Source organism: Oryctolagus cuniculus, chromosome 14 (genome assembly GCF_964237555.1).
Source record: "Oryctolagus cuniculus chromosome 14, mOryCun1.1, whole genome shotgun sequence".
Taxonomy (NCBI): Eukaryota; Metazoa; Chordata; class Mammalia; order Lagomorpha; family Leporidae; genus Oryctolagus; species Oryctolagus cuniculus.
The window spans coordinates 97,176,834-97,194,306 of NC_091445.1; the positions used below are offsets into that span (position 1 = coordinate 97,176,834).

At 57.3% G+C, this 17,473-nt stretch overlaps 1 protein-coding gene across 1 annotated transcript in view; it reads right to left on the reverse strand.

Moving 5' to 3' along the window:
* TRIP13 (thyroid hormone receptor interactor 13) overlaps positions 1-17,473 on the reverse strand; it is a 17,861-nt gene continuing 388 nt past the window's right edge. Inside the window, exons 2-13 of the mRNA XM_051840567.2 lie at positions 16,427-16,592; positions 14,557-14,686; positions 13,661-13,716; positions 12,502-12,592; positions 9,913-9,985; positions 7,153-7,216; positions 6,318-6,404; positions 6,015-6,121; positions 4,003-4,156; positions 2,659-2,771; positions 1,616-1,685; positions 1-876 (exon numbers count right to left, since the gene is read on the reverse strand). Of these exons, the coding sequence (XP_051696527.1) occupies positions 781-876; positions 1,616-1,685; positions 2,659-2,771; positions 4,003-4,156; positions 6,015-6,121; positions 6,318-6,404; positions 7,153-7,216; positions 9,913-9,985; positions 12,502-12,592; positions 13,661-13,716; positions 14,557-14,686; positions 16,427-16,592 (1,207 nt within the window). The 3' untranslated portion in view covers positions 1-780. The remainder of the gene's footprint in view (positions 877-1,615; positions 1,686-2,658; positions 2,772-4,002; positions 4,157-6,014; positions 6,122-6,317; positions 6,405-7,152; positions 7,217-9,912; positions 9,986-12,501; positions 12,593-13,660; positions 13,717-14,556; positions 14,687-16,426; positions 16,593-17,473) is intronic.

Here is a 17,473-nt window from a genome sequence, read left to right on the forward strand (position 1 = left end):
AAAAGTTGTGAAAAAATTTAATATTTAAAAAGTTCTACAACAAAAAGTTAACAACTCTTTAGAAAGTGAACTTCATGTACAAAACAGTATTATGAGATTTATTTTAGCATGAGATAAAAGCAAAACATGGTATTTTGTGACACATCAATAACCGACCCATTTATTTGTTCTGCTGACGTGCATCTTCTCTGGAAGCATGAAAAACATCAGAACAGAGAAGAAAATGGGCAGAAACGTCCAGGCAGTGACCGGAGCTGGTGGCAGTCCCGAGGGATGACCGGCACGCAGGCGCCTCCACGGGAGGCGGTGCTCCCTGCAGGCAGCAGGCGTCCGATGGTCACACAGGACACTTCACCGAGCCCTCTGCCTGGGAACAGGCTTCCCATCAGGAAGCAACTCTGGGTTCTGGCCTGAGAAACGCTATGGCTTCATGCTTACCGAAGGCAACAGCGTTTTTCTTTTGTTTCCATAGCGCCCGTCCTCGGCTTCCTTTTAAACAAAAGCCAGCCTTGGCAGTGTGACGCGTCTGGTCGGCTGCAGGCAGGATGGGTGGAGGAAACACGTGGTTTCCTACAGATGAGCTCTAGAGCGGAAGTGACAAGTCGAGGTCTGGCGGGCATCAGGAATAGCACAAAGGTCGCACACCTCTTCCCGGGAAGCCCGGCCTCGTCGGGGGCTGGCCTGCAGGCCCAGGCGGCTTCCAGGGGGATGCTGAGCGGCGGCTGCCGTGAGGCCACGTCCCGGCAGTGGTGCTCCAGGAACGCCGCTGCTGGGATCCGGTCAAACATAAGCTGAGAGCTTCTTTCTCTCTTCAAACTGCTTGTCCACTGCCAGCGACAGCGCCTGCAGGAAGCCCTCTATGGTGACAGTGGGGGCCTGCAAGAGCACACAGCCGTCACCCTGGCAGGGCCTCTGGCAGCAGACACACCAAGGGGCTCAGCAAGCCCAGGACTCAGCAGGGCACAAATGTGACGCATTCTCTACTTCACAAAAGGCAAACAAGGTGACCCGAGGGCTCCCTTGCTCCTGCAGGCAGGGAGACGCTGTTGGGAACAGACTCGGGACCTCTCGGTCTGCCTGCCTGGAGCCCTCGGTCCACGCGGCTCCAAGGACATTGCTGGCTTAACAAAGTCACCACGTCCCTGCACCCTCGCTGCATTGAACGGCTCCCACTCACCGGCCCCAGCCACCCACCTCAGCTCAGCTCTGAGCACCACACCCAGCAAACAGGCTGCTATGACCAGACAGGAGCCAAGTGACCAATTGGGAAGGAACTATTACGAGACGCGTGTTCTCACCAGACGTCAGCTTCTCTGCCTGCCACCCTCTCAGAGCCCCCCCGACCAGGAGAGGCCGTGGCCCCAGGTCGCGTTCTGTGTGCGCCAAGCCCAGAGCTGGGGACGGGATACGCTGGGGCCGGATGGAGGCAGACGTGTGTGTGTGTGAGCAGACACACGGCCGGCCTCCTCTTCCAGGAAGCTCAAGACAGCCATCGCAGCTCCGCCCAGGCACGGGGATAGAGCAAGGCAGCCCCTCGGCTGCCGAGTGGGAGTCCCAGGAGGCCCAGACCTGTGGACCAAGAGGGTGAGGGTGGGAACCGAGCGCCCAGACTCACCTGCACGTACAGCGCGTGAGCCAGGAACGGCAGCTTCCTCAGGACCCGGCCGCTGAGGCCCTCGCTCTTCCTGTGTGAAGCGGCCAAGCGCAGGATGTCAGTTCCAAGCAACAACTCCTTCATTTCAGGGCCAAACCCGAGGCTGGGGGTGGCTCAGGGCGGCCCAGGCCCACCCTTGGCCCCACGTTCTCTCCCCTTGCAGCCCCTGCTGGTTCCCTCCGCTGTGTCCTTTCTGACCTTGCGACCTTTGAGTGGGGCTGGCTTCCCATTCTCAGCTTCTGCTCTAGGCGGGGCAGTAGCCCTGGACCCCAAAGCAAGCACCACCCAGGCCCACGTCTGTGTTCCACTGCGTGGCGCCCCTCTTTGTGCTCAGGGAATGCAGCACCTGCCAGGGGCACCAGGCGTAAAGCCAGGCGCCCTGGACATGCACGGTCAGCCAAGGCCCCAGACAGGCACAGCTCTGACCCTGACTCGTTTCCTGCTGACGCCGCCCTGGCTCGAGGGCCAGCACTCTTGCCGCCGCCTGTGCAGGAGACCTGGACTTGTTCCTGGCTCTTTTCACCCCAGCCCTGGCCCTGTGAGACGGGAGCGCTCTCTCCAGAGTAGAAAAAGGAAAACTCACTTCGTTCTTCACGTTACCCTTCACTCAAGAACTCCTCATGGCTTCAGGTAAGTCCAAGGCTCTGCCACACTGGCCCCTCACTCCCCGACTGCCGTGTGTGGTGAGGCCCCTCACACAGGGTCCTGGCAGTGCTCCCACACAACCCCAGACCCCGACTAGCTGCCCCTCACGGCTCTGCTTCCCCGTGAACACCAAGGCCACTTCTCGTCTCTGCAGCAGTGGGGGGCACCAGCACGCGTGCCTGCGGGTCTCACAGCTCCTGCGTCTCCTGTCCTCAGGGGGGCAGGGCTGTACTGCAGGCTCTGCTCTCAGGCACACGCGTGTCACCTCTCTGGTGCTTCGGGAGTTCACACCACAGCCCTCGCTGTCCTGTCACTAGGCTTCCCGCATTCCCCAGGTCACAAACGAGGCTGATGCGCACCTTGAAATCTCACTCAAAAGGAGGCTGAGCTTGGACACGTTGTTTTCAATGAAGCCGATCATCTCGAGCTCTCGCAGGGTCAGCAGCTGCTGGCGCGGGTAGATGATCTGACACTGGGAGACATGGCGTGGACAGTTAGGACAGGGCCCACAGACGACAGAGTGCAGGCACCCTCAGCAAGGGACAGACAGCACACACAGCCTGAGCGCAGACCAGCTCACCTCACAGAAGTACAGACACCAACAAGCTTGTTCCCTCACACACCCCTCCCCAGCACAGCTGACCAACGGGGCGAGTCCAGCACCTACACCCACAGATGGGACACTGCGGCCAGCGCTTCGAACACCTCTCAAAGAGCAACCTTAGTTTGTTTTTTAAGATTGTTTACTTATTTTTAACTTTTTTGAAAGGCAAAGAGGCCGGCGCCGCGGCTCAATAGGCTAATCCTCCGCCTGCGGCACCGGCACACCAGGTTCTAGTCCCGGTCGGGGCGCCGGATTCTGTCCCGGTTGCCCCTCTTCCTGTCCAGCTCTCTGCTGTGGGGCCACTAGAGAGGCTGTGCTGACCTGACTGATGACGCCGAGGTGGGCTGCAGAGTGGGCACAGCTCCACACTACTAGCACAACAGCTACTGTGTACCCTCACTGCTGGCGGGCTTGGTCACCACCTGAATTCCCTCAAGGCTCAGCGTCTGGGGGCGCTAGTCTGTCTGCAGCCAGGGAAGGTGGGACATGACTACATGGGGTCCCGTGGGACTGACACGGGCCCTGTCAGTTGCTCTTGGCACGGTGAAGAACAGGGTCGTTCCATGTGAGCAGAGCAGGAACACTTGTCAGATGACAGCCCCTGGACTCCGATCTTCAGTCAGATGACAACAGCCAGGACCTGCACTGTGCCTCTCCCATGAACCACGGTCATTGCTGTGGCCAGTTACAACGACCCTCTGTAGGCAGAGTGAGCCCCACAGGTCAGACCCTGGGTCAGACTGCAGTCTCGCGAGCTCAGCCAGCATCCGCTTCCCGTGAGCTCAGCCCACCACCGTCTCCTCCTTCATGCAGGGAGACCTGGCCAGAGTGGAAGGTCATTTCCAAGGCACGGCCAGTCTAGAACAGCAGATGACACATCCACAGTTCACTCACCCACCTCCTGCACATCAGCGTCTCAAATAAGAAGAGATCGCCCTATTTTGCCGAAAGAGCAAAGCTAATGGGTCAGTGGCCCTCATGCCCACCCTTAGACCAGGCTGCCTTTCCGACCAAGACTACGGTTAATGCCTGTGTCCCACAACAGGGCCAGCTCATTTCAAGTCACGCCAGCTCACGAGGGTGAGAATAACGAGGGTACCTTCATGAGTTCTTCCAAGCAAGAGAGGTAGATTTTAAAGATGGCTGCTGCCGAGGGGGGCCCGATGTACTGCTTGAGATCAGCTCTGTCCACGAAGGCCACGTCGATCTTCTCAGTGATGTTGGAAGTGGTCAGGATCACCACATTGGAATGCCTGTCGCGACCAGGAAGCAAGGCCCACAGTCGGCTCAATGGTGCCCAACCCCATCTGAGTGCAAGCAGCAGGAGGCAAAGGCTCAGCCGGCACCAATCAGCCGTCTGTGGCCTGCAGGGCCTTACTGAGCTCTGACTCCTGTCCACCCCAACGCCCGCTGGACGCCCCGGGCTGCAGCACAACCACGCCAAGCAGCCCTCGCAGGGCCCTTGCTCGGGTTGCTCCTCTGCTTTCTCGAAAGCCCTGCTTGAACCCAGCTGGACTCACTCCCTCACTCCTGTGCCATGTCCCTGGGCACCTTCGTCCCCTTGCCTTGGCACAGCCACACAAGTAAACCCATACAGCTCATGCCGCTCTCCCATAAGTGGTGGAGCTGAATTATCTGTCCCGTTTGACGTCTGCTTTCCTCTCCAGTCTCTAAACACCACACTAACAGCCACTGGTGTTTGGCCTGTTTGCCGATGTCCCCAGAGCGGCAGCAGCTGCTCCTTGCCTGGGTGCAGAGGATGTGGCTGCGCTGCCTGTCTGGGCCTGTGGGGGAGCTGCAGTTCCCTGACCGGGAAGCACCCGGGACGTCAGCTTCACTTAAACTCTGGCAAAGGCTGGGGCCCCCTTGTAAAGCAGGGGTGAGCCAAACAAAGCTGGTGGAACACAAGGGCCCAGGCACCCCAGGCTGGCAGTGGTGTGCAGGCCAGGTGAGGGGCGGGGCAGGAGGGAGGTGCCGAGCCAGGCACAAAGCTGGGAACCATGACCCAGAGTGTGTGTGGGGGGGATCAGCCGGAGGCCCTGAACCAGGAGCTGGGCTAACAAGAGGGGAAGAAGGCAAGCACATCTCCCTGTTCCTAGCTGAGCCCACACCTCACGTGTGATGAGGAAGTGAGGAAGGTAGGGAGCCCCATCTTCCGACATCACAGTGAGGTCACTGCAGCTGACAGCCCCACCAGGAGGGGCCTCCAGGCCAGCAGACGTCTGGGACCCAGCCACAACCACAGTGAGCAGCACCGGAGAAGGGCAGAGAGAGGCCGGGGCAGGAACAGATGCAGCAGGGCGGGTCACCAGGGGTCAAATGCTGTGCAACGTTCCAGGAAAACAAAACTGAGCACTCAGGTGAAGGAGGGGACTGGGGCGGGGACAGAGCCAGGTAAGTTAGATGGAGGGCAGGTGGGGAGGGAAGGAGGTGAGACCAGGAAGCCATTTCCGTTCCTACCAGGCTGGCCTAGAGCAGGGTGGGCGGGAAGCTAGAGGCAGGCAAGGCCTTCTCCCTCCCTGGGCCCCCACCCCTCCTGCAGCTGACCCCATGCTGGTCTGCAGAGTGCTCCATAGCACAGCTCAGTCTCTGTCACTGCACACCCCGCAAGCTGGTGAACACGTGGGCTCCCGGGCACTCAGCACCTCGGAGTCCTGATCAGCAAAGGAGTTGCTGAGGCACTGCTGGGAACCGATGCGTCTGATTCGCACGTCACTTCCTGTGAGCAGTCACCTTTGACTGACAGACAGCAGACCCTGGACTCACAAGGCTGGACTGGGGGAGCACTCTGCTGGGCAAGAGGGTGACAGCCCTGTGCCCATGCGAGCACCTCAGACGCTCACGGCACCGGCGCTAGCACCCACGCCTGGCTGCAGCGATGCTTCACTCTTCGTTTTCTGCCCAAGTCGCACTCTTTTGATAAATTAAAAAACACTTGATTTTTAAAGCTTTCATTTACTGTATGCTGTCTCTAGTGTGGAAACAGGTGAGAGTCGGTACTCAGCGCCAAACGCACTTTTAGTTAGAAGAGCTGGGAGGAAAGACCCAGGCTTACGCAGTCACCACATGTCATCCATCACCCATGCAAAGGCCCCAATGTCAGGGAGTTACCTTTTAATCTGGTCAATCTGGGTCAAGACGGCGTTGACCACGCGGATGGCATCCGAGGGCTCGGTGCCTGCTCTGCAGGCGCTGCGGGCGGCCGTGAGACTCTCCACCTGCAGCGCGAGCCACGAGTCAGAAGGGACGGCATCAAGCCCTGCCCGTGCAGGAGTGAGATCACAACTGAACCCCTGCTGCAGGAGCTCAGCACCCAGGGTGGCCGGGCAGCAGAACTGGCACGGGGCACCCGGCAGTGGCCTGAGCACGCTGGGCGGTTCAGCCCGGCACTTCCTTCACGTCTGCGACACCCACCTCGTCAATCAGCACAAACACCAGCGCTTCTTTGTCGTCAATCAAATCTTGAATCTTCTGGAACATCCTAGTTACCAGCTTGCCACTCTGGAATCAAAACGTCAGCTTGTGATGAACACACACACGAGCACACGGGCACTTCATGCCCTGTCCCCCAAGCCCACGGTCTCCTGAGGGCCCCTCAGAAAACACTCCAGATCTGAGAAGCCAGGCCAGCGCAGTGGAAGTCAACTTGAACTTTCCCTCTCAGTTTCGTCAGCCAGGACTGGGATCTGAGCCCGCACCTGCTCTGGGCCGGTGCAGCACGGCATAGGGGCTGCCCTGCTCACACTGTCCTCAAGACCAGCAAGATGAAGCATGGTGCAGACGGGCTGAGTGCCGTCCCCAGGGCTCTCCCTGTCCCCACCGAGCCTGTGCGTGTGCACTGTGGGACACACAGACACCAGGTCCCGGGCAGGTCCCTTCAGAGGCGAGGGGCAGCATGGGACTCCCTGTCCCCCCCTCAGCTCACAGCCAGCCTCCATGCACAGCAGCACGGAGGTGTGTCGGAGGGGCACAGCCCACGGCGAGTGCTGGCTCCGTTCCCCGCTAAGGGTCTGCAGTGCCCTGCGGCCCTGCTGGAGGTGAGGGACGTGACTAAGGGAGGCTGCGCTCAGGCTCAGCCCGTGCCAGGTCCCACCGGACTGGAACCCTTCGTGAGCCCCCATCTTCCTCCCTACAGCTTCCCCGTCGGCCTAATGCACACCACGTCTATCCTAGCTGCCTGATATAGTCACGCTGCTTTCAATCACATAGTCAGCAACTGAGCTGATCAGAATTAATATTTAATACTTACTTCAGAAAACCACTTGGAAAACAGACTGTGGCTGTTTATTTCAATTAATTGACCATACCGGTACCTAGATAACAAAAATGAGCCAAGAAAATTACTTTACAAATCACTGCTGTGTGTCTCTAGGGGCAGCCACCCAAGAAGGAGGCACCCAGCCCACTATGTATCCACAGTTTCGCAAACCCAACAGGATCACAGCAAATTAAGTTTTTCCATAACCTTGTATGAATTAAAGAGTAAAACCTCCATTTTAATCTACTTATAATTTATAGTCTTATGTTTAAAAATCATTGGCAATACTAATACAGCAAGCAAACAAAGACAAGAATTGCGTTCTGGGCAGGAGCTGAGCGTTTCCCCATGGACAAGAGCATGTGGCTCACTCTCCTGCACAGACCTGAGCCCCGGGAAGCTCAGTCAGGAACCAGCGTGCCTGCTCCCTGCCCACGAGCAGGCAGCGGGCGGCTCTGACGTGCTCACCTCAGACTAAAGTCAAACAGCAAACGAGAGGGGCAAGAGAAAGGCCGACTCCAAGCACTCCTTACGTTGCCCCCCAAAACCAAACGTCTGCAGAGAAACAGGACTTCCGAGGCGTCACTGGCATTCCATTTAAAAAAGAGAAGGAGGCCACTTGCTAACACCCACAGGGAAGACCACTCCCTCTCACTAACACTGGTAACGAAGACTACTTAACTGTGTTCTCAGGGAGGAAGACGACCTAACGGAAAAACAACCAGGCTGGACATTAAACAAAGTGAGCACAAGGCTTGGTCAGATTTATTTTGCCATTACTAAGCCTAAAATAAACATGTATCTCTGGATCTCTGAACTGGAATCAATTCTATTTCTTATAATGAAATCTTCTCTGGCCTTTAGGAAGCCATCTTTGGCCACCTTTAACGCAGCTGTCAAGACAAGGGCCGGGCTACTAACATGAAGCACTGAAACCCAGCACGCGCCCTGTGTGGAAACGCCAATGACACGTTTCAGAAGAAGGAAACAGACACACAGAAGCACATCTCACAGGACTTCTCTTCTAATTCCGCTGGAACAGTAGATACCAGAGCTGCCCTGTGACTAAGCATAGAGAAAAGAGACAAAGGCCAATGCAACAGCGCCCGGTGAGGCTGCTAGACAGCAGTGACCACGGGACAGGAGTGAGCTGCGGCCTGCGGCTGTCCTGGCTGTAGGCACAGCATGCGGTCTCTGGAGGTGACAGAGGCCAGAGTTCAGGGAGCCAGGGGGGCTGGAGACAGCAGAGGGCAAGGGGACACGAGGTAAACACCTAGAAATGTGCAGAACACTGAGGCACGCGTTCTGTGAGGCTGGAGCCCTGTGAGCTCACAGCAGCTGAGAAGAGCTCAGCTCTGGCGCCACCGTGGAGGGCACTTGGGGATCACTCCCGGCACCCAGCAGAGACGACACTAAACCCAGACCCTTCACTAACAAGCTTAAAACAAACCTCAGGAAGCTCACACCACACGACAAGAGCTGAAATCCAACCACCTGAGAAGACATCGAGACACTCCAAATCTCAATGTTTAGCGTCCAAAGATCCCTTGACATACCAAAAAGCAGAAATATGTCACTCATCAGCCCAAGAACCAGACAACTGTCAGACTCAGATATGCTAACGACAATGCAATCAGGAGACAAGAACGTCACAGCAGCTGTTACAAAAGTATTCAAGACACAACAAAAGCACAACGAGAGAAAGGACAACTATAGAGAAGAACAATAATACACTAATGGAAATAAAAATTCACTGAGCAGATTTTAAAAAGCAGATTGGATGCTGCAGAAATTAAAGAAATGGAAGTTGTAGGACTGGCCCTGTGGCGCAGCAGCTTAAGCTGCCATCTGCATGCTGATATCTCCACTGGTGTTGGTTCGAGTCCCGATGCTCTACTTCTGATCTAGCTCCCTGCTTAACGGCCTGGGAGAGCAGTGGAGGATGGTCCAAGTGCTTGGGCCCCTGCACCCATGTGGGAGACCCGGAAGAAGCTCCTGCTTCCTGGCTTCGGCCTGGCCCAACCCTCGGTTGTTGTGGCCATTTGGGGAGTGAACCAGCAGATGGAAGACCTCTCTCTGTCTCCATTTCTTTCTTCCTCTCTAACTCTGACTTTCAAATAAATAAATCAATCTTAAAAAAAAAAAGAAAGAAAGAAATTGAAGCTGTAGCATCAGATGCTGTTCAAAGTGAAGCACAGGTTATTTTTTAAGAAACATAAAATGGGCAAGTACATTACTTGGCCTGTGGACAATACCAAGAAGTCTAATGTGAAGATAACAGATTCTCAAACAAAAGGGAAGAATGAGGAGATTAGCTGCAGGAACAATGACCACACATTTTCCAATTGTGGTGAAAACCATTAACCCTCAACAGCCAGAACTCAAAAGAGAAACAAACCAACCCACAACGGAAGCCCTGGACACTGCTCACTCTCCGAGGGTAAGTGGACAGAAGCCAGCAGGGACACCACGCACCCTGACCAGACGTTTGCACACACCGTCCAGCAGTGCAGAACACCCACTCTTCTCGCCCTGGGGCGTCCACCAGACCAGGCTACACGTGGCAACAAATTAAAACACGTCTCCATAAACTGAAACCGAAACTTGAGACGATGCTAAGCACAGAGCGACGACTGATTCGCATGAAAGGAGAGGAACCTGTTATTCACATGAAACAATTCTCAAGCAAAGCAGCTTCCTATGCTACAAATCCCATCCCTGCTGCTCCTCTCTCGCCTGCCCACAAGTTACCTGCTGGACAGTCTAATGGTCAGTTTCTGGGCCAACGCTTTGCACAGCGATGTTTTCCCAGTCCCTGGAGGACCTGTAACAGGATCCAAGAAAATACGATTTCAAGTCAGTGATGTGACAGATTTCTCCAGCTGGTATTTGCCTTATTGGCCAAATATAAAAGGAGAGTTGAGCACCATTAACGCTGCTACTACAAACAGCGCTGGGTAACCTGTGAAGTCTTTCAGCAACTTCAAGGCACGGAACATACTGTAAGTCCATTCCTCTTTCTAAGTATCCGGGCTCCTCTGCGTGCTCTGGTGTCAGCCTCCACCTCCTACCCCACCCAGCACACTGCCCCTGGCCACAGCCCCACACAGCACTTTCTGGTCTAGTCTAGTGTGACACCTGTCCTCACCCCCACACTTCCTCTGTGAAATCTACTACCCAGGCACCCTGCAAAGGTCAACACACCTCCCCTGAGAGAGAGACAGAGAGCCACCCTCGTCAGGACCTCCGCAGGAACCGGGAGCCACAGCAGTGCCATCTCTCACTGAAGGGAGTTACAGGCGGGCCTGCAGCCCACGCTGAGCCAGAGTGGCACGGCGAGGGCTCCTCTGGCACCCGTCCCTGCCCTGTGTGTCCTGCATAAGGACAAGGCCTGCAGAACTGAGGTGACTTCAAGGGACAATGACTGCCACCTGGCTGAAAACGAAGACAGGTCCAACTCTGATTTTCTCCAAGTACTTTCAGTGATTGGAGAAGAAATACGTAATCAATTCTAAACGGAAAATTATTTTAAAAATTCATTTATGAGGGCCCAGCGCTGTTGCACAGCAGGTAAAGCTGCCACTTCTGTCGGCGGCATCCCGCATGGGCACTGGTTTGTGTGCCGGCTGCCCTGCTTCTGATCCAGCTCTCTTAATGGCCTGGGAAAAGCAGTGGAAGATGGTCCGAGGGTTTGGGTTCCTGCCATGCACGTGAGATCCATATGAAACTCCTGGTTCCCAGCTTCAGCCTGGCCCAGCCCTTGCTATGTGGCCGTTTGGGAAGTGAACCAGTGGATGGAAGACCCCTCTTTCTCCCTCTCTCTCTGTTGCTCTTTCAAAATAAATACATAAATCTTAAAATAAATTTTTTAAAAGATGACATATGAAATAAGGATATTCCAGGGGCTGGTGCTGTGGTGCAGTAGGTTAATCCTCTGTCTGTGGTGCTGGCATCCCATATGGGCTCCGGTTCTAGTCCCAACTGCCCCTCTTCCGATCTAGCTCTCTGCTATGGCCTGGGAAGGCAGTGGAGGATGGTCTAAGTGTTTGGGTGCCCAGGCATTCCAGCAAGGGAAGCTGGCACCCCAACTGCTGGGCCACTGCCTACCCAGAACAATGCACTTTACCATCACAAGGGCCACTGACCGTGTCCTCCGACCCTGCAAGCAGGGCACTCCGTGGGGCATCTGCTATCTAAAAAGACACAAACCAGTTCTTCAGTTTGTGTACAAGAACACCTTTTCTCTTACAGATTTATAGCTATTTGAAAGGCGGAGTGACAAAGGAGAGACAGGGAGACCTTCTATCCACTGGTTCACTCCCAGATGCTCACAGCGGCCAGGCCTGCGCCAGACAGAAGCCAGGAGTCAGCAACTCATTCCAGGGCACCCCCACGGGCGGCAGGGACCCACCTACTCGGGCTGCGTTAGCGAGAAGCCGGTGGGAGATGGAGTGGCTGGACCCGAAGCAAGCATCTGAGATGAGACTGGGGCACCCCAAGCTGGCGGCTCACCCCCGTGCACCACAACCCCTGTCACGCAGTCAGACAACCTGAACTGCACAAAGCTGACTTTCTCTAGGGCTTCCACCGCAGTGGTCTGGGTAGGCATTTTTTCCCCTTCTGTAAGATGCCTCCCAACTCTGACCCCCTCTCCCGGCCCCAGCCCCACTCCCCCTTCCTCTTGAAGTAGCACCTTGACAGTAGGGACTCCATTTTGGAGCACTTGAGACTCCATTCTGGGAAAGCACCCCCCACCGTGAGACTCTGGTCTGAAACTATGATCTCAAATGGTCGGACAATAGCAGTGCACTACTTCACCCTTGGCAGAGCACAGAAACCCCCTAGCATGATCGCTCAAGCTTGAAAGTAGAAAGGCTGCACCTTTGTTCACTTTCCATATAGTGACATGGAGAAAAATCCACCAATTTTATCTCCTGAGAAGAGCCAGACAAAATTTCTTTGAAAGTGTGATTTAGTAATCGACTAGTCATCAGGTGAAGTTCTGAGGATATTACAAATAACTACCCGACAGTTTCTATCCTAAAGAACTATTGAAAATAGGTAAATAGGTGGAGTTATTTGAAAAGTTTAGTAACACAGAAAGTCACAAGACAAGGATGTGTAGGCTGCCAGTGCCAAGTGTGTGACTGTGGCAAGTTGACGGCTGCAGCCCCCCATAGGAGCCCCCCACAGGAGCCCACCGCAGCCGCTGGCCGAGCCCAGGAGCCCACGTGACAAGGATGTGTCAGGTGCAAGTGGGGCAGGCTGGCGGCACGGCTGCAGCCCCCCACAGGAGCCCACCGCAGCCGCTGGCCGTGCCCAGGGGCCCACGTGCTTTACCGTGTAGCAGCACCACGCGGTTCCAGGTGATGAGGTTGCTGTCCACGTTCTTGTCTGAGAACAGTAAGGTTGTCATCACGTAATCGAGGAGCTGATGGAGGAGAGAGAGCTCAGGTGAGGGGACCTGTGAGGGAGGCAAAGGTTCCCAGCAAAGTCGCTGGCGGCCCCTCAAGCCCTCCCCAGTGAAGAGAGGCAGCCAGGGCAGCAAGGCCGCCTGCGGGGGGACCAGCACCTCCACGTGCCTGGTGAACACCTCCAGGCTCTCACTTCTGAAGGCATCTTGAAAAGACAGGATAAAGCTGGCTAGGACTATCTCAACTAAAGAACAATACGATCGGCCGGTGCCGCGGCTCACTGGGCTAATCCTCCACCTAGCGGCGCCGGCACACGGGGTTCTAGTCCCAGTCGGGGCGCCGGATTCTGTCCCAGTTGCCCCTCTTCCAGGCCAGCTCTCTGCTGTGGCCAGGGAGTGCAGTGGAGGATGGCCCAGGTGCTTGGGCCCTGCACCCCATGGGAGACCAGGAAAAGCACCTGGCTCCTGGCATCGGATCAGCGCGGTGCGCCGGCCGCAGCGCGCCGGCCACGGCGGCCATTGGAGGGTGAACCAACGGCAAAGGAAGACCTTTCTCTCTGTCACTCTCTCTCACTGTCCACTCTGCCTGTCAAAAAAAAAAAAAAAAAAAAAAAAGAACAATACGATCACTTCTATTCAAAACGTCAACGTTAAATGATACCACGAGGGGATTTATGAGCTAACAGGTGAGATCCCTCCCCATGTGGGAGAACTATGGGCAGTCTCACGGTACAGTCTCAGACAACAGCAGGGCTCTGTGCAGCCGCTGGGATGGCCGAGGTGCCGTCTGCCACCACGCCCCAGAGCGTGAAGAGAACGAGGCGTGGGCCCGCTGCTCCTGGCCTGGCCCTGCTTCTCTCCTGCTCCTGCAGGGCTGCCCCGAAGCCCAGACCTCCCCGGAAGAGGGGGATTCCTCAAGCTATTCTCCTCCCTCTTCCCTCTCAGGGAGCTCCACACTGGGCCGGCACACAGGACAGATGTCAGGGATCCCTGAGAGCCTCCGGGCCACGGCGCTCAGAGGTGTAGTGGCGCCACAGGAGCGACCTTCTCCAAGTAAGAGGGTGCTTGGGGAAAACCACGACTCACGTGTGACTTCACTTCCGCATCGTATACCAGGCTGTCCCAGAGTCCGTGGAATTCAGCTGCGAGAGAAGAAAACCAAGACGAACTTGAGGAGAGCAGACTTCGCCGCTCCTGGCGCCTCTCTGGGCTGCTGCCCCCACGCTGCTCTGCGTGCCGTGGGCTGAGTCTCATCACAGGGACGCGTGTGCTTCTCAACTTTTTCTTCAAATGTTAGTTTGTCTTGAAATTAAGGGTGCAAAATACGTGCCAGTCACAGCTGACTTCTGGCAAATAAATTAAATGAGTAAAAGACAGACTTCCACATCTTGTCATCTTCTGGGGAGCCACGTCTGAACACCAGCACAGATACCACCACCCTGCCCATGTGGCAGGCCACGTCTACTGGGACACGGGACACAGAACCTGACGATCAAATGAACTCCCACAGCTGGACACTGGCAAAATCCACAGACAGGAGGGGGGGGGGCACAGCTGGGCACGAGAAGAGCTTCGGCAGCACCGCCTGTGAGGTGCCTGGCCAAAGAACAATGCAGCCTTACACCGAAACCCCTACTTTCCTCTTTTGTGAAACCCTTTCGTTTCATGAAAAATAAAACATCTCCTAAAATCCTAGAAAACAAAAAGCCCGGGACTGACTTAGTGAGCCCAGGACACATGTGGTCCCCGGCCGGCCCCACACCGGCCGACTTAGTGAGCCCAGGACACGTGCGGTCCCCGGCCGGCCCCACACCGGCCGACTTAGTGAGCCCAGGACACGTGCGGTCCCCGGCCGGCCCCACACCGGCCGACTTAGTGAGCCCAGGACACGTGCGGTCCCCGGCCGGCCCCACACCGGCCGACTTAGTGAGCCCAGGACACGTGCGGTCCCCAGCCGGCCCCACACCGGCCGGCACCAGTACCTGCAGGCAGAACCCAGTGATTGGCTGCAATTATGTTTTCTGTCTCTTCTTCCAAATTTTCACTGCTGGGGCCATCTTCATTCAGCTGGAAGATGTGAAGTGCAATAGTGCATGCACTCAAATCAATGGGCTGTGAAGAGAGGGAGACACCACACAATCCACACACATTTAAAACAGCTCCCTTTCGAATTCCAGCAGCACAAAGTTGCACTAAAGTCCAAAAAGCAGAGGTGAACTGAGTAGTAGTTACATACTTGATCTCAGATGAGATGAGGTTATTTACACGTGTAGGTGTAGCTTTCTTTTTCTTTTCTTTTTTTTATTTGAGAGGCAGAGTTAGACAGTGAGAAGGAGAGACAGAGAGAAAGGTCCTCCCTCCGCCAGTTCACCCCCCAGTAGCCACAACAGCCGGAGCTGTGCCGATAGAAGCCAGGAGCCAGGTGCCTCTTCTGGTCTCCGCAGGCAGAGGATCAACCCACTGCGCCACGGCGCCGGCCCCTAAGTTTAGCTTTTAAAAGTGTTTATTCACTCCTTTCCTGTGCTCCCTTACATACGTCTAAAAAACCACAACTGTTTCTTCATATTCACAGTGTAACACGTCACTGTTGAGAAAAATGCGAACAACACAGAGTGAGGCTGTGGTGTAGTGGGTAAAGCTGCCGCTTGCAGTGCTGGCATCCATATGGGCGCCGGTTCGAGTCCCGCTGCTCCGCTTCTAATCCGGCTCTCTGCTATGGCCTAGGAAAAGAGTGGAAGATGGCCCAAGTGCTTGGGCCCCTGGACCTTGTGGGAGACCCAAAAGAAGCTCCTGGCTCCTGGTTTTGGATCGGCACAGCTCCAGCCATTGTGGCCATCTAGGGAGTAAACCAGAGGATGCAGGACCTCTCTCTCTCTCTGCCTCTCTGTAACTCTGCCTTTCAAATAAATGGATGAATCTGAAAACAACAACAAAACAAAACAAACACAGAATGAAGACAGCCCTAACTACAAGCTCAGAGACCTAGATGTACCGTGCTGACACCATCTGACCAGCACTCAGTTCTGCCAGCGCGCTTCCCTAATCTGTAACTTCTCCCACTTCCTATAGCTCGGAGACATCTGACATCAGTAGATAAAAATCCATTTCATGCTTTTCAATGGCTACATCGTATTTGGTGAAAATGCATCAAAAGCGTTAAACCAGTACCTGACTGGTGGCAACTGAAACACCTCGAGGTGCTGGCTGTCACTGGCAGCACAGAACACACACCTGTTCACACAGCACTGTCAAATTCTGTTAGGACAATTCCCACCGGTGAACGTGCAGGCAAGGAGCGAGCGTTGCCCGCGTCAGGACAGGCCAAGCACACGCACAGCGTGCTGGAGAGCTCTTCCCCTCCCCCCCTGCTGACGGAGCAGTGAGGAGGCCCGCCTTACACGCCAAGGCTCAGGCCCTGCCTCACCAGACACGCGTGCACAGCCCTAGCGGACGTGTCCTCCCTGTGCACACTTCTGGGGCTGCTCTCACAGTGGTGTCAGGATCGCCCCAGCACAGGCACTCTAACAGAACCCCCCAACCCCACAAATGAACCCCGAGGACAGCTGGTGAAGCAGCCCCCCGCTCACCAGCGGTCTCATGCGTAGCCCCCACGGCCCCTCCCGGGCCACGGTGCCGACGCCCACGGAGCGCGGACAGCCCTTCGTCCACAGCACTGACCCTTGGTTTCTAACTTGTCCCGCTCTCCTGAGCGCATCCTGACCCCAGGGCCACTTCCCACGCAGCCCCTGGGCCCTTACAGCCACGAGAGTAGCTGCCCCCAGCAGGCGCCAGCCGGTCCCCACGGCCCTGGCGAGAGCGGGGGTCCCTCTCTGGCCCGGAACCAGGAGTTACCTGCGGGGCTTTCACCTTCAGCTCGGTGTCAACGAGCGCCACAGACCGCACGTTCCTGCTCAGAAAAGGGTCATCGAACTCAGTCCACTTGTAGTCGCCGAACACAATGTTGTGTCTGTCCAGCAGCTTTCTGACAGCCAGCTTCACGTCTTCCCTCTTCGCGGTGCTGGGAAAGCAGCAAGCACAGGGCAGACCCGAGTCGCGACGCCACCAGTCCCGCCTCCCCAAGACCTGGGGGCGCACGCCGGCGCGGGCGGGCTGGGCCGCCCCCGGAGCCCCCTGCCCGCCGCGCGCTGGGTCCCGGACCCCGGAGCCGCCTGCCCGCCGCGCCGCTGGGCTGCACCCTTCCCGGACCCCGGAGCCCCCTGCCCGCCGCGCGCTGGGCTGCACCCTTCCCGGACCCCGGAGCCCCCTGCCCGCCGCGCGCTGGGTCCCGGACCCCGGAGCCCCCTGCCCGCCGCGCGCTGGGCTGCACCCTTCCCGGACCCCGGAGCCGCCTGCCCGCCGCGCGCTGGGTCCCGGACCCCGGAGCCCCCTGCCCGCCGCGCGCTGGGCTTCCGGACCCCGGAGCCCCCTGCCCGCCGCGCCGCTGGGTCCCGGACCCCGGAGCCGCCTGCCCGCCGCGCCGCTGGGTCCCGGAACCCGGAGCCCCCTGCCCGCCGCGCGCTGGGTCCCGGACCCCGGAGCCCCCTGCCCGCCGCGCGCTGGGTCCCGGACCCCGGAGCCCCCTGCCCGCCGCGCGCTGGGTCCCGGACCCCGGAGCCCCCTGCCCGCCGCGCGCTGGGCTTCCGGACCCCGGAGCCCCCTGCCCGCCGCGCCGCTGGGTCCCGGACCCCGAGAGCGCTGGCCGCCGGCCGGCTCGGCCACCGACTCGGGCCAGCCCGCACCGCGCGGATCCCGCCTGTGCCGCCCCGAGCCGGCTCCGACATCCCCCGGCGCCCGTGCCCACGCCCTCAGCGCGCCGCGTGCCTGTGCCCACGGAACCGCGGCCTGTCCCGCCCCACGCGGCCAGCTGCAACCTGCCAAGCCCACCGCGGGGCCCGAGGA